This window comes from Amphiprion ocellaris, chromosome 16 (genome assembly GCF_022539595.1).
Source record: "Amphiprion ocellaris isolate individual 3 ecotype Okinawa chromosome 16, ASM2253959v1, whole genome shotgun sequence".
Classification (NCBI taxonomy): domain Eukaryota; kingdom Metazoa; phylum Chordata; class Actinopteri; family Pomacentridae; genus Amphiprion; species Amphiprion ocellaris.
In genome coordinates this window covers 25,506,752-25,523,000 of record NC_072781.1, presented here as the reverse complement: position 1 = coordinate 25,523,000, position 16,249 = coordinate 25,506,752, and the positions used below count along the sequence as shown (strand labels likewise).

Here is a 16,249-nt window from a genome sequence, read left to right as displayed (position 1 = left end):
GAAGGAGAGAGGTGTAAGCTGAAAGTTAAACAAGATAAGTAAACATGAAAGGAGCCTGAAACAGACAGACAGGGGGTTCAGGGTTCAGCACAGCTATTATTGATATATAGATAGTGCTAGAATGTGCAAGAACTTCTTAGAAACAACACAAAATCTGATACGTTGAGCTTGTTTTCTGTAATTTGTTCAGTTCTACAATGAGCTACGAATCACAGTTTTACTTCAAATGTTCTCAATTGACCAAAAGAACTGAGCCAAAGGAATAAACACTGTAGGGTTCAAATAAATAACTATATGCTCACACACTTGATGTGAATGTGCCAAAAAAAAGGCAGATCCTCAGCTTTGCAAAATGAGGAATAAATTCACTCATTGGATTGATTTCTGCTTCCAGAGTTGTTTTCTTGAATGCGTAGAGCTAGAACTACAACCTGCTCACTGATTTCAGGTATTAGACAGTAAATACTTTCAGTCTGGTTAAGACAACATGCAGTTGGGATTATTTTTTATTTCTGCATAAATTGGTCATAAAATGTGTTCTGATCTTCATCTAAGTCACAAAAATAGACAAACACAATCTGCTTAAACTAATACCACACAAAAAATGAGATGCTTTCATGTTTATATTTAAGACAACATGTAAACATTCACAGTGCAGGGTTGGAAAAGTATGTGAACCTTTGGATTTAATGACTGGTTGACCCTACTTTGGCAGCAATAACCTCAACCAAATGTTTCCTGTAGTTGCAGATCAGACCTGCACAATGGTCAGGAGGAATTTTGGACCATTCCTCTTTACAAAACTACAAAACTGTTTCCGTTCAAGAACATTCTTGGGATGTCTGGTGTGAATCGCTCTCTTGAGGTCATGTCACAGCATCACAATCGAGTCGAGGTCACTCCAGAAGGCGTATTTTCTTCTGCTGAAGCCTTTCTGTTGTTGATTTACTTCTATGCTTTGAGTCGTTGTTCTGTTGCGTCACCCATTCTCTGTTGAGGTTCAGTTGGCGGACAGATGGTCTTATGTTTTCCTGCAAAATGTCTTGATAAACTTGGGAATCTTTCCAAACAACTAAATTTTGGTTTCATCTGTAAATAGAATATTTTTGCCAGTAATGCTGTGGAACATCCAGGTGTTCTTTCACAAACTTCAAACGTGCAGCAATGTTTTTTTTTGGACATGGTGTCCTCCCATGAACTTCTTGTTAAATGTTTTACTTTTTGTAGATTTGTCAACAGGATTCTTCTTCACCTCATTGAGCATTCTGCTCTGTGCTCTTGCAGTCATCTTTACAGCACGATCACACCTAGGGAGAGTAGCAACAGTGCTGAACTTTCTCCATTTGTAGACAGTCTGTCTTGCAAGGCATGGTTCACATCAGGCAATACTTCTTGAGAACAGCTCAACTGGTGTGTGTTTTTTATAGGTCAGGGCAGCTTTAACCAACACCTCCAATCTCACCATGTTGATTGGACTCCAGGTTGGCCAACTCCTGGCTCCAATTAGCTCTTGAAGAAGTCATTAGCCTAGGGGTTCACATACTTTTTCCACCCTGCACTGTGAATGTTTACATGTTATAACTATGGCAAATTTTGATTTATATTGATTTTTATTTGACCAGTAGGCTTGAAATGACATAAACAGGTGACAAAAGACAGTAAAATAATTCATTTGTTTGTTTATATATTTATTCCTTTATACACTTTTAATAAATATATCATGTTACTAAGTCATTATTCACTTCATTTTCTTGTTAGAAGGTCTTCCTGCACACTGTCTGATATTTATCTCCAGAATCTTATCATCTTCATTCATTGCCCACTACTACTATGCTTTACCATGAGGATGGTGCTCTTGGAACAACTCCATTTTTGCCTCACCTCACCACATAACCTATGACAACAAGTTTTCCTCTCAGTCCAAATGAGCTTTTTGACTGTCTTGAAGAAGTGGAGCTGTCCATGAAGATCAGCCTTGTTCAGTGTCTGCTGGGGTCTATGATTGAGATGTTGGTACCAGAACTGCTCAGATTTATTGGGATGATCTGGTGGTGAATCTTGGACTTTTCTTGGTCTCTGACACCACCATTCTTGTCAGTGGGGGGGTCACGTTTGGATTCTTACCATATCTTCTCACAAGCTCACTAAGAGTTTTTGCTTTAGCCATGACTTGCAGCTGGCATGTAAATAACAAACAAGAACTGCTAAAAAAAAAAGTGTGAATGAACGGAAAGATGAAATTTAAGAATTAAGTCATATTAACCCAACTAATTGTCCATATGGCTGCAAAACAGTATATGTGCAGGTGCCTTGGCTGGGACATAGTGAGTGTAAAGCTTACTTCAGAGTAACAAAAGGTCCATCTAGAGGCTGATGTGCAGAAGTGCAGCTTATGGCTGAGTGCAGCCCCTGAAGGAAGCATTTGTTCATAATAAACCAGAAAACACCGAAACTCATGCCTCTACAAATACGAAATTAAACATGCACGACTAAAAAACAATATTGTGCATTATAAAAAAATGCAGGTTTTCATTAGCTATGTGTAAAAACTGCTTGTGCAACACACAGCAGGACTTAGTATTTCAGAAACAAGTTTAAATACTTCTGTGATTTAAATGTTTTGGAACATGATCTGTGAAAGTTTAAATCCCTAAGGTTTTCATGAGCTCAAACAAAAGTTTAACTATCAGCATTTTTCTGCAATTTGCATTTAATCTATTTACACTGTGTGATTAAAGTTCTATACAGTAGTTCTAATGTTAGTGGTGCAGTTCGCACCTGTCTTACACTGTAAACAGATACATTAGTTGTATTTCAGACAAAGTAGCTGTTCAGGACACTCTGCTACCTCCTGTTTAATATAAATCACAGTAAGCCGCTGTTTAAGGAGTTACTCAGTTTTTTATGAGTTGATTTAAAGATATATGTCTTTAGCAGGAACCGATGAGCTTTGAGCTACTACAGAGTAGGAGGTGATCACAGATGTATCAACACTGTTGATGTGAGGCTTTGTTGACTGCAAGGAAAATACAAGAATTGCTTTTAGAAAAGCATGATTCTCATATAGCAGAATCTCCAACCTTTATAAGATTTAGGCACAAAGCAAAATCAACAGAAAAACCTTGCTGAATGTTTTTTTTTTTTTAGCATTCTGGAGTGAAAGAACACTGTATTGGGCCAATGTGACATGATATTTTTTTTCTGGAAATAAGGTTAGGAAAAGTAAGAGCCATCTTATATTTGGTAGTTAGACAATAATGGATTACTAGCTTTAATGGTGCTAAGCCAGCAGGTGTTTTAGTGCATTTATAGTAAGTCTTTCAGCGTCACTCACTATTACAAGTGTCATGTTGGACACAGTAGGTAAATAAAGTGGCACAGACATGGTGAGAATTAAGCTGCGTAATGCTTTTCAACACATAGCATAAATGTTAAGTTGGATTTTTAAACCATTTAATGACATAAAAAATATCCAGCTATTTGCTCTGAGATGTTTAATATTGTTCTTCCTTGTCCTGTTTGAGCTGCAGAATCAACAGACGGACTGCTTGGGCAGCATCTCCACCTCTCATTGTACATCCTTCAAAAAATAGATGTGGGTGAGAGTTGTTTGCAAGAATGCATTCTTTGCTCGGTGGTTAGCACTGTCGCCTCACAGCTAGAAGATCCCCGGTTAGTGTCTTGGGATCTTTCTGTGTGGAGTTTGCATGTTCTCCCTATACTCCCACTTTCCAAAAACATGCTGGGGTTAACTGGTGACTCTGAATTTTCTGTAGATGTGAATGTGATTGTTTGTCTCTATTTGTAGTCCTGTGATAGACTGGTGAGGTCAGCTGGGATAGACTCCAGCCCCTCCATGACCCTAATGTGGATTAAACGGTGTCAAGCCTGGACCACACCGGATTCCCTTCGTTCTGCACCCCATCCTTGCAGCTCCGTCAGGCCTGAAGCTTCTAACGTGCTGTGCCCTCACAGTAAAGCCTCTCTCTGGCATGAGGCGAAAGGATGCAGACAGCAAGTTGTGGAGGTTCATATGTCTTTGTGTGGCCACTCTTGACCTATAGTGAAGTCAGTGACAAGGACCACAATTCAGGGAGTTAATAAAACTGGGAAGAAGGGGGGGGGGTTAAGTATTGGTTCTATAGTCTCTTCTCCTTGCTGCCAGAAGAGAGTTCTATTCAACAGAAAGTTAGAATGGAAAAACAAGGTGAAACCTCAGAACAAAGCAAACTGATCTTTAGTGTTGTACCGTCCAGGAACGTTGACCTGACAAATCAAAACGCCTTCAGAGCTGCCATAGATAAGACACAATGCTTCTAGCAGCACTGTAATCACTGGCTGCAGCGTTATCATCATATTAGGAGTGTGTCTGTATCATAAGGTCCACTCATAATCCCAAATCTTAGGTTGAAGTGACCTGTTCAGTCAGACTCATCAGACTGTCTGCAAATCACTATCCTCAACGGAGACAGAGTCCAGCACAGATGTTTTGTGTGAATTGAAACTGTTTCCTCTGACCTAAAAAATAAAAAATATCCCTAAATCACTTCATGCCTACTAAACAAATTAATTAGGATAAGAGTCCAAAATTAATTAAATCAGTGAATCAGAGTTTGAGGGGAATTAAGATTCTGAGAACACCATGTTAAGGCCTCATTTTGTGCATTAATTTGAAAGAGGCTTAATTGGTTTGACTTAATGTCTGTAAATTATCTGTAAAAATATATATATAACTGTCTTGTAAATTGCATTCCTATACTAAGGGTGCTACTAGTGGTTTAGTGAGATTCACTGTTTTCCATTAAGTTGGGCAATTTAGAAAGTAGGGGTAAAAATGATTGCAAGCTGTGTTTTAACATCTTGCTGTAGAAAAGCGTAGCTGGTTAAAGCTGAAAAAGACTATAACAGATAATTCAAGAATGTGTTTGGACTCCAAGATTACATATCTGACACAGAGCTGGGCTAACAGAAAGGGAAATGAGAACAGAAAAAATATAAGTAAAACCTACAATATTACACTATAAAAATGCTGTTGCTAGAAAAAGTCCTATCAATGTTTTACCTCAGGAAATATATGTAAGTGTTTGCTACAAAATGCACTCTGTGTCAAAGGTTGGCTGTCAAAGGTTGGAAGCCAACATAATTTCCCAGGCTGGCCTCTTGTAACATGCTGTTCTGTCTCACCAACAATCCAGAACCCAAATATGAAATGTGTTCTAATAGAAATGCATCAACATATGGATCCATGAAGAACCTGTTTTTGCCAAAGTTCTTTGGAGAGACATTTATGTTTTCTAAAATAGCCATTGATGGCTCTTTGAGTTACCTGTGATGGAGAGCTTTCAGAAAATAGGTTCCTAGAGGAGCAAGACATTGTTCCACTGTGACCTTTTTTGGGTTCCAGTTAGCATCTTTGTCCTTCTGAGTACACCAAAAACATTCCAAAGAAGACAATCTACACTCAGGTAACAGCATATCAAAGACAAATAATGAGCAATATTTGAGTTAAATACAATGATATTAGTTTCAATTTCAGATTTCATTTTTTGTGTTAAAAAAATCTTCTAAATTCATTTGATAAATGAAGTTATAGCTGATTTGATCTTGATATCTTGTGGTTTGCAGTGGGATCTCTTCCAATAAAACGTGCCTGTTATTTCCCCAGTAGAGGGGGCTCCAGGATCACATACTAAATGCAGCAGGTTAAAACGCTTAGTTGCAGAAGATGGCGCTGTTATTTGTTTATATTAGTCAGTAAGACTTCAGTATGGAGAGGAGCAGCAAGCTAATCAAGAGCCAAGTGTCCTCAGCTGATGTTCGAGATTATTTTTTGCACCACTTGCTATGAATCACAACCAAATGAAGCCCTTGCATTACTTTAAACAATCCTGGGAACATATATTTAACCAACATAGTGACTTTTGCTGTCACATTGGCATTATTGTGTAATAATACCTCTGAAATCGTGCACCAGTGTTCATTTCTCCTTTTCCAGTTGCAGACTTACATGCCAGGGCTGACGGTTCGGGCAGTGGGACAACAGCAATGTGAGCCAGCACCAACAAATTATGAGTTTTTTTTTAGTTGATTGCCACATGGAGGTCAGCCCCCTAGTGTGGTGCAATGATAATATATGTAAATGGACTGCCATGCTCCAACCAGACAGAACAAGATTTAACCAGCCTGTGCCTGACGGAGGTTGCTTACCTCCAAACTTCACACATGTTTGACAATAAATTCCAGCACTGCACTAAGAGACAGTCTGGTTTGTATGGACAGTGAGGGCCTGAAGGCAATTTTTTGTGAACAAATTGATTCCCTGAATGAAATGACGTGGACCTTCATAGTACTATGTCTATTTTTAATTATACCACAGTGACGCAAACTTTGTAAAGTGTGGCCTACTTTGAGTAACAGCCACTAATGAACCCTCCTCTAAAAATATAGCTTATGTTTTTGCGTGTATTGTTTTTGGCCTCAACAAAATGCAGGATTGTTGATTTGCACTCTTGTTTGTGCACTTAAGACTAAATGAGTGTGTATTCTTTACGCAGTGGCTTAGATAAAAATATCATGAGACGTGACAGCCTGCGCTGCGTACTTATTTGTTTGCATAGCTAATATCACAGTCAAAATCACAAGTGTGAGTAACTGTGAGCATGCAGTACATGTAAATAATAAACCACAACAGTTAAAGCACCGAAGTGTCACACAACTGGGAGCGATTACACATGTAGATTCATATATTTTATTGCACATATGGTGTGACTGAAGTTGAACTTCGGACACAGCTTTCTTAAAATTCCTGTATTCCTGAAAAGTGGACCAACTTGTTTGTGCCTAGAAATGACTGTTTTCTTTCCTCTAGAGTGTAGAGGATTCTAGGAATGTGACGGCATGGAGGGAAAAGCAAATGGCGTTCATGAATCCACACATAGATAATAGGCTTTGAAATCTTGTTTGTTAATAACAAAGGCTCGGATATAGGCCAACTGTCTGGGGTGTGAGGCTGATCCAAGGACACTGGCACACCAACAGTGCACAGACTTAACAGGTGAAACAACACAACCTACAGCTGACATGGAAAATATTATAATATAATAAAAGCATTTAAATTTTAGTCTCTGATTTTATGGTGCTCTGCAGCTAAGTATGATCCTCACAATTAATCATGCACTGCACTATGAAATGCATTGTGGGTATATAAACATATGCAATGTGCAATTTTAAAACAGCCAAACTATAGGAAATACTAGGTTTTGTTTACAAATTTCACATTTTAACCAAAAGATGATACATTTGCTTGACAATCCAAATCTAGTATGTACTTCAAAAATAGATATGGGATGACTTTGCAAAGGCAGCATTTTCAGCTACAGACTGCTTGTAATATCAAAAAATGACCCGTGCATATCTCAACGGGTCGCAGAGACATAAAGAAATGAGTGGTAGACAGTGTTGCTGGGTAAATATTCAGACGCCCTTCGAAAAATCCTCTCTGAATGACTTTACGCGGTTGTGTACTGTCTCCACCACTACACACCAAATCCAGTATTTTTCCATCAAGTAGCGCGCTGCACCACGTGACCAGAGACGAGAAAAAAACCGCTGTCATGTTTGCATCCTCAGTTGACAGCGCTGCACTGAGTCTATGGCGCTCAATTAGCTAAATGCACACTGCGGTGCTACATTTCTTGGCTCTGCAGCTACTGTCATTATATATGTATAAAGTCCACCGTTCACTTTGGCACTGTTGTCCGTTCGGGAAACAAATTCTCCTCCAGGTCGTTTTTCTAACCCCGTGCGTTCATGATCATGTAACCACTCCCACTCGTGGCTGGTGGAAAATTACCAGCTTACAAGCAACAGGCAAATGAATGGTACTTGCGGTTTATCACATCGTTCAACCCAACAGTGTACCTGCGCGTGACAACCTCTGTCCTCTCGGGGAATATAACGTTTGAAAGTAGCAGAGCCGCCACGGAGGGTGGAAGTGGATCAAATCACTAAATGGCATTAGTTTTGCGCCTCGCACTACACGCGCGTGCTGTAATGCTACCTGGCACTAACATGAATGAAGGTAATAAATAACTTAACCCTGAGGAGAGGCTTTAAACAGTGGTCGGGAAGTTATTCGCTATTCTGATAAGCGGAGTCATGTAGAAATCCATTCTGCATGGGAGTCTGCCCTCTTTTTCTCTCCGGGCGGAGTAGTCGCGTGGGCGCTTGAGCGAATTGAAATAAAATGGCAGGTCGTTCTTCCAATGGGACCCCAAATAGGAAGTCTCCGCCAAAGACCCAGCCAATCACTGCGCGGTGTGGGCGTAACCCCAGTCCAAACTTTACGCGGCGCCATCGGCTGAAAACTAAACCGAGATGGAATCTCCCAGTCTGAACCGGTTTCAACCGGTTGCGAGTTAGTTGCTTGAGAGAGGAGAGGAGGCGCAGGCACACAACCTCTATACCGCCCCGCTGGAAAATTATTAGAGTAACGAATTAATTAGTGAATCAAGCTTTACTTTGTTTCGTAAAATGTATCGGAGTGAGAGATTACAGGGTTTGCCGTGATAGTAGTTTTGGAATCCACAACAGTGGTTCTTACCAGCCAGACATCACTCACTGCTGGAGCTGGACATAGTCAACGCTGCAGAAATAGGAAATCTTTTCTGATCAACAGTGGTACTGAAGTACTCACTATATCGTAAAGCTGCTTTGGCACACGCCACTCTTTTCAGTCAGAGCCTTGGACTTTAGGTAGGTAACTGGGGTGAAGTGCAAACCTGCCATGCTGTGATTAACATTTCTTGGCTTTACCTGTACAGAGAATAAAAATGCATTGTGTGTGGTTAAGTTGTGTTATCATGTATTTTACGTAGCTTGTCATAGTGTTCATGGAAAGACACGCTAATTCAGAATGTAATAGCATCACTGGGATGACCAAATAGGCTTCGACTGTCCGCTAGCTAGCATTTACCACTTTGTAAGGATTAGCTAACGCTGGCTGTCAGACAGTTTGCTGTAACTTTACCTAACTAAATGTATAAGTGATCAAGACTTCATCTTGAGCTGTTATGTACGACTTTGCAGGTGAATAAGTAACCAAACGCCGTATGATTAAATCTGTGCCTCTCCCACCATAGCAGCATCACTCGTGTGCGTGATGTGAGCGGATGTCAAGTTCATGTTGCTAGGTACTTTGCTGTGGCCACTGTGTTAAGTTTACCTCTGAGCACTGTAAAGCTTCTAAAATGTTGTTCGTGGGACACACCGTTTTCAGTCATTCTGGAGTGCAGCCACAACACGAAGTGTTACTTCCCCAAACAGTGGGGATGATACGGAGTAGCATGAATGTATGAGCGTCCACTGTGCCTGGTATCTTGGTGGGAGTGGTTGCAGTGAGCAGTGAAGGACCACATGTGAGCTGTTTGTACCACACGCTGCTAACAACTAGCTGAAAATGTAGCGCCATGGCTAGCTAATGTTAGCATAGTGTGTGCTTGTGGCGCGTGCACGCTGTTTGCATTAGTCACGTTACAGGTAATGCTAGTAGCTGTCAACACAGTTGTAAGCTGCATTCATTATTGACTGTTCTCAGCCTGGGTGCCTGTCGGTGGCGTTGATCGGTGTTTGGAGAAGTGTGCTCCGTCACTTACAGATGTAAACAACGTGACGTTGCCTGGTATATCCGGCACGTGGCTCGTTTAACCGTCTTAATACGGACGTAGAAAGAAGAGCGTGACTATTAGATCAGAGCAGGCAATGTGGGCAGACTGCGTGTTTCTGTGTTGGAGTCAATTGCTTAGCTATTTGTTTAAACTGACTTGGAAATATCATTGACTCTGCTTTTATGAATGGTTTATTCAACCGTGTACTGATCGATACCGACCTGTTTTGGAAAGATAGTTTAGTGCCACACTGCTAAAAGCTTTCACACCCCCAATAATATTTATTTTAACTGAGGTTTGGATACATTTTCACAGTGTTATCAGCCACTAAGTGAACTAATAAGTTAATTTGTCTTTGTTGCTTATGTCCCTTCTTGCAAGTGTAGACTCAGTGAACTGTGTCCAACATTTTCAATTTGCAGTGTTCTGAACTCAGCCCAGCAGGAGAACTGACAGAGCTTTCCTTCCCTTTGTATGCTTTTTGAACAGTGACAGGCATGTGACACCATGAGCTTAACTTCTTAAAATGACAGCTCACTGGTGGGTCTGGGGGATGTTTGTTACATGGTCAGCTGTTTGGAATTGTTTCTAAACACACGGTTCACATGACTTTGCTCGTTGAATGTGTTCTTTGCACTCATGACCCCTCCCTCTGCTGTCCTTGTTGCAGAGCTCTATGCCAGCAATTATGACAATGTTAGCAGACCATGCAGCACAGCAGCTGCTGGACTTCAACCAGAAACTGGATATCAACCTGCTGGATAATGTGGTGAACTGTCTATATCATGGGGTGGGACCACAGGTATGTTATGTCTTTGTATGTCACAAGTTCTCTTTAACCCACACAAGACCTAAACAAGATGTATGTTAGTTTCTTCTTTCAGGGTTTATCTGTTAACATTCACATAGTTGCTATAAGACACACAAGTCTTGATTTATTTTTATGTCTTCTCAAATATGTTTGCAAGACTTTTTATGGAATCACAGTGTTAAGTCTAAAGTGTTATCAATATTTGTGTTACAGCAAAGAATGGCACAGGAAGTGCTGACACACTTAAAAGAACACCCAGATGCCTGGACAAGAGTGGACACCATCCTCGAGTTCTCCCAGAACATGAACACCAAAGTAAGCAAGCTAAAATTCAGAAAACACTGTTGGAGAGACACTTACTTGTGCTTTGAGGAAGAAGTCTTTTTGACAATTATAGAACAAAATAAAAACATTTTATCCTACATCACAGTGGTTTGCTTATACCATGCTTAAATGTTTGTAAAAGAAGCTGTATGGTGGATCTTTGTTTATAAAGTAGCGTTATGCATTGGCAGTGCATGTGGATGCACATGGTTGAATTCTGTGCACTGACAGGATCTGTCTCATGCCCTAACTGTGGAGCTGTACAGGACCTCTGTCCTTCTGATACAGTGAATTTGGTTGGATCTGAACACAAGCAATAGACCCTACCCGTCATGTCATTGGTTGTAATATAATCTAAATACCAAAATAATCCATTTAAGGGTCTGACCTGTTGTTCAGATGAGAATGAGCTCCTGCTGTTTTCTTTCTTAATCATACCAACATTATTAGTGAAATTGATCTTGGTTGTCTCCAAATGGCAACACTAAACTCTGAAGTTTAAGCATGCTTCCGTGTAGCTCAAATGCTTTACTGCACTTCAGTTAGATGAGACTAATAATGCATGGCAAGTCTATTATATTTTTGTGTTAGTAAAACAGCCTGAAGCTAAAAAAAATTAAGTTAAGGAATCAAATGGGTTGCCCCAGTCCTTGTATTGTTTTGGTACATGTCCATATTGCATGGTGAGTTAGATGTGCAGGCTGTTACAGCAACACACTGTTATTTATGATTTGGTTTGTAAGTTTTACAAGAAGTAGTGGTTAAAAAAATAAGGGGCAAACTCATTGATCTGCTCAGATAAAAAGCTGTAGGTGTATATAGCTGATAGGTGTTTAGTTGGTGTGAACTAATACTTTCAGGATGTCATAAAGGTCAGAAGCCTAATCCCTTACAGTTTCCTGTCTTATAAAAACACTCCTGCTGTGGTCACCAACTATTCTGCACACACCTTGGTACCTCTGGTGCCTTTGCAATATCTGATGATAGTGTACATTGCGTCCCTGCTGTGCACGAACACAGCTGGTAAAGCAAGCTGACTGTGAATGGTAAACTCACTGACTTTGAGTATTCAGATTAATTCACAATAGCATGAACAAAACTATTATATTTAAAGTAATCAAGCCTAATCCTGTACCTGTTGTGGAAAATTAACACATGCAAGAATACAATATAATTGATGTGTGATACATCCACAACTTCCTCAAAGTAATGTTGACATTTGCCTTTTTCTTTTTTTGCTTGCCTGTAAGATTGCTTTTAACACTGACATTCATTACTAATGTCTGAGTTGATGTATCAACAGTTCTTTTTCTAGTTTTAAATTTGTAATTTGCCAAATAAATAGGGGCATTAGAGGAAAAGAGGAAACAAAAGGTAAACACCTCTTGAATTCTGCATTCATCTTGATTGATTAGTTTTGAAAGTGCATAATTTAAAAGCACTTTGAACATCTGGCTTTTTCTTAGTTACTACAGTAACTATACTGTTTGAAAATGTAATGAATTCAAGCTGTGACTATTTGATATTAATCACAATGTTCCATTATGTTTATGGCTTGTAATAGGAAGAAAAGGGGTGTGTCATCCTGTGCATCATGACACAGCTAGGCTTTGACGGCAGGCCTCCACAAGGTCTACCCTTTTTAAATTTCACTTTGACTGAATTCTGTTCATCCGTTTCTATTGCATCTGTTTCATTGGACAGAGGGAGGGTGCAGGCTGCAGTTAGTAGGATCCATTATAGAGAGACAATTTTAATGACTTAATTTCACCTGTAGGGATCATGGCGCTGTTCCCGCCCCACCCTTCTCTCCTTTACAGTGCATCTTTTTCCTCTTCTCCCCTCTGTTCCCCTTAATTCTTTGGTCAAGACCTCTTTTAAATATGTGCTTCTGCCAGCTAAAACATTGAAAGCATTTGGCAGTGTCCTGCTGATAATTTCCTCTTCTTACCTCCCGTGGTGGTTTGTGCCGTGTGGCAGTTAAAGGTGAAATAAAACCCGCCAGAAATGTGTTTCAGCTCTCCAGGTGACACCTGTGGGTGCTGTACAGTCAGTGTGCCTGTAAGGAGATTTCACCTTTAATCTTCCAGCATCCATTGTCTGTAGCACATTTTTAATCCTGCTTTAATAACATCTTATACTACATGTCATTCATTATTTTTTATTTATTTATTTTTAATGTTTTGGAATCATTGTTCTCTTGAATTGATGATCCCTACAGTTGAAACAGTCAGTTGAAGTAATGCTAGACAAAAGGCTAACTTGTAAATAAAATGTTTTTATTTTGTTTTTCTTTCTTCATGCTTCACAATTATGCAATCATAAATTAATACAGAACTTAACCTGTGGCTGGTCTTGCTGTTCCTTATGACACACCAGATAAAGGGTTCCAATTTGGTTTTACCTTAGAAATGAGCCATAACATTTTTTTTTACTTGTAAGAAAACTGACTCCTATTGGTTAGGGTTGGGTATCGACAACATTTTATTATTCCTTTATTTTATCCTTATTAAGTGCTGGTTTCTTGGCATAGTATTTGATTCATAAAAAAACACATTTCAAATTCAAAACTACCTTTTATGTTTAGCAGGACCAAAGCTACTAACAAAAACTTGTTACAAACAACAAGCTATTTTGTATTTTTCTTTAAGAAGACAAAACAAGATTAATACTAGTGGCCAACAGATATGGTTTTGTTTGTGTCCATACCGATTTTTAGTCATCAGGGAGATCAGTAATCAATGTTTGGTACCAGTATACGTTTGCTATAAAAATGAAAAACTTGGTGTCTAAATTTAGAGTAGCAGAAACTTCAACACAAAGCTTAGTTTTGTGATGTTTATTTAATAGACAACTTTCAACATTTATCCTTTAGTGTTAAATTATTACTCGTGATGTGCAATCAGTCAGATAGTGCTGTGGTTGGGACAGTGCTCAGAACCACACACTAGTGACTACAAATGGAAAGAGGCATCTACATCAGAACCAAAGTACCTCATTTTCAAATGAATTTATTTTTTTGGAAATAAGGAGGAAAAAAAGGAAAAGGAAAAAAACACCTACTGGAAAAATGCAGAATATTAAATAAAATAGCCAGGCTAGTAATCAGTTGACTCTTTTTAGTTATTAAATAAAAAAAATCCACCTATTTTATGAGAAGATGGTGGCATTAGTTGATTCCTAGGGCATTATGGCTACAACTCAAATTGCTGCATCCTTAGTAGACATTCATACCTAAAAGGTCTACATTTAAAAAATGCATGCTTGTGTTGAAGGTGACTTGTTGCTTAAGATATGAGACATGAAATGGGGTCCAGAATTTCCAGTTTGAGTAATAGGTCTGTAAGTTTGAGAGTTTATCAGATTGAAAAGTCTGTTTGCACGTATTTAATTGTACATGGCAGCACCTTGACCTGAGGATGTCACATTACAGCAAAAGTTGAGGAAGGCTCAGATCAGCTTTACCCTGGATGTTGCTATTTTTAGTCATTAGTTGGCAACTACAAAATATTTGCTAACTATTTTGCCTATTGATATAACCAGTTTGACTAAGTATTTAAGGAAAGAAGTAAATTGTTGGATTCTAGCTTCTGCAATGTGAAGACTTTCTGAATTCTTTCCTTTTCAGTGAAAATATTCTAAAAATCTTTGGGTTGTGGACAGAACTTAAACTAGAAGTTTGAGCTCTAGTCTCTCTTACTATAAGTACTATACTTATATGACACGTAGTCAGCCTGTGAGGTAAACAGAAACACCTCAGGTTCAAAATCTAATTTTAGGAGTATTCAAGCAATATCTGACCAAGAGTCACAACAGGTCTGCAGTGCTTCTGTACTGAGAAGAGTTCAAATACTGAAACTAGTTCTCGATGCCCAACCCTACATAGTTCTTGTAGCCTCGGCAAAAGAACATTTAACATAAACCTTGTTATGTCTTCTAGACCATTTGACTCACATTCTGAGCAATCGGTGCCAAAGCTGGCTAGTGGGTTGGCGTATTTTTCTGCTGTCTGGTGTGATGCTGGGAGAAACAGCAGGACTTCTGCAGCGTTCCAGCTTAATGCTGCTTGTAGAGATTTTAAAAAACAAACTACAAGTGAATGTTCTGCATACTACAAAATCTGCATGAAAGATGGTTCAGTCCATTCCAATTTAGAAATGCAAGTTACTACAGGCTGGTCCACTTCATACTGTTTTTGGTTTGTATTAAAGTTACAGAATGCTGGTTGTTGAATTCAGTCATATTGGCTTCATCCTAACGCTTCTCCCTCCTTGCATGTTACAGTACTATGCTCTTCAGATTCTGGAAACGGTTATCAAAACAAGATGGAAGATTCTTCCCAGGAATCAGTGCGAAGGTAAAACCTTATTTTGCGGTAAAATTCACAGTTGTGTCAGTGTTAGTGCGTTTTTAAATGTTGTGACGTGCGGTTGCCATGTTGAGAAGTATTCCCCCACTAAGCATGCTGGGTTGTTTTCTGCTCGACTGGCTGGTACTGGCTGTTGCAGAAAGGTTGGACTCTGCACTTTAGCAGTTGTTTAAGAGAGGAAACATCCAAAACACCCCAGCACTGATTTGAAAGCTTTGTGAGGGGCATCTTTTGAAGAAATAAAGGACCCATAAAGTTATTACTATGCTTTCTTGCCTTACTTTAAAGTCTTAAAGCCCTCATGTGAGCACTTTTTCTGTAGCCTTATTTTTCAAATAATTCAAATGGAATAGGTTTTGTTGGTAGAAAAATTAGACATTCTGAGTGTTGCTTCGAGTGCATTCCTCTCATTGTCCCCATGGGGAAACAAGAAATGGCTGATTGGAAGACGATAATCCCTGCCACAATATCTTTTTTTTTTTTTTTTAAACTCTCGGTAAAAGCTGCCAAGTCAGAAAACTTCTGATTTTAAACACTGAGGCTTTGGAAGAAATTCAGATGTTCCTTAATAATCATAAATATTGTGCGTCTTTGTTGACAAGGTAAATTCTGATTTGCTTAAATAGATAAGGTGATGGGTATCAAACAATACTAAGTCTTGCATTAATCAGGACAGTAATTTTTTTGTCACATATGCAACAAAGATTTAAGACTTCAATGTTCAAACTTTAATTGTTGAATAATTGCCCATTCTGCTCATCAGCATTTGTTTGTTCTCACCTACAACTTGAAGTTGTTTCGATGGAAATCATCCTAAATATTTCAAAACAGTGGAAAATTGTCCTAAAAATTTTGTCTTAAAAAAAAGAGATTACAATGACATAAATTAATAATCATGTGAAAATCAGTTGATTCTACCTCCCTCCATTCTTCAATAATTTTGCTCAAAATTCATTTTTTCATTGACCTAAGACTTACCTGCTTCTGACCGTAGATGCCTGAATTTTGTTCAAGTGGCAAACCCAGTGCAGGGCGACCGGCAAGTATGTCTTTTCCCCCTTGTGTCAGAGTACTGCCTTG

At 39.1% G+C, this 16,249-nt stretch overlaps 1 protein-coding gene across 2 annotated transcripts in view; it reads left to right on the top strand.

Annotated features, from left to right (window-relative positions):
- The first annotated feature begins 8,387 nt into the window (after positions 1 to 8,387).
- The window catches only part of xpo1b (exportin 1 (CRM1 homolog, yeast) b), a 28,361-nt gene continuing 20,499 nt past the window's right edge, over positions 8,388 to 16,249 (top strand). The window contains exons 1-4 of one of the 2 annotated variants that reach the window (XM_023279394.3): positions 8,388 to 8,754; positions 10,336 to 10,467; positions 10,690 to 10,791; positions 15,085 to 15,157. In XM_023279394.3, the coding sequence (XP_023135162.1) occupies positions 10,342 to 10,467; positions 10,690 to 10,791; positions 15,085 to 15,157 (301 nt within the window). In that variant the 5' untranslated portion in view covers positions 8,388 to 8,754; positions 10,336 to 10,341. Of the gene's footprint in view, positions 8,755 to 10,335; positions 10,468 to 10,689; positions 10,792 to 15,084; positions 15,158 to 16,163; positions 16,213 to 16,249 lie in introns of those variants that run through there. The other variant, XM_055018897.1, reaches the window with a different exon arrangement.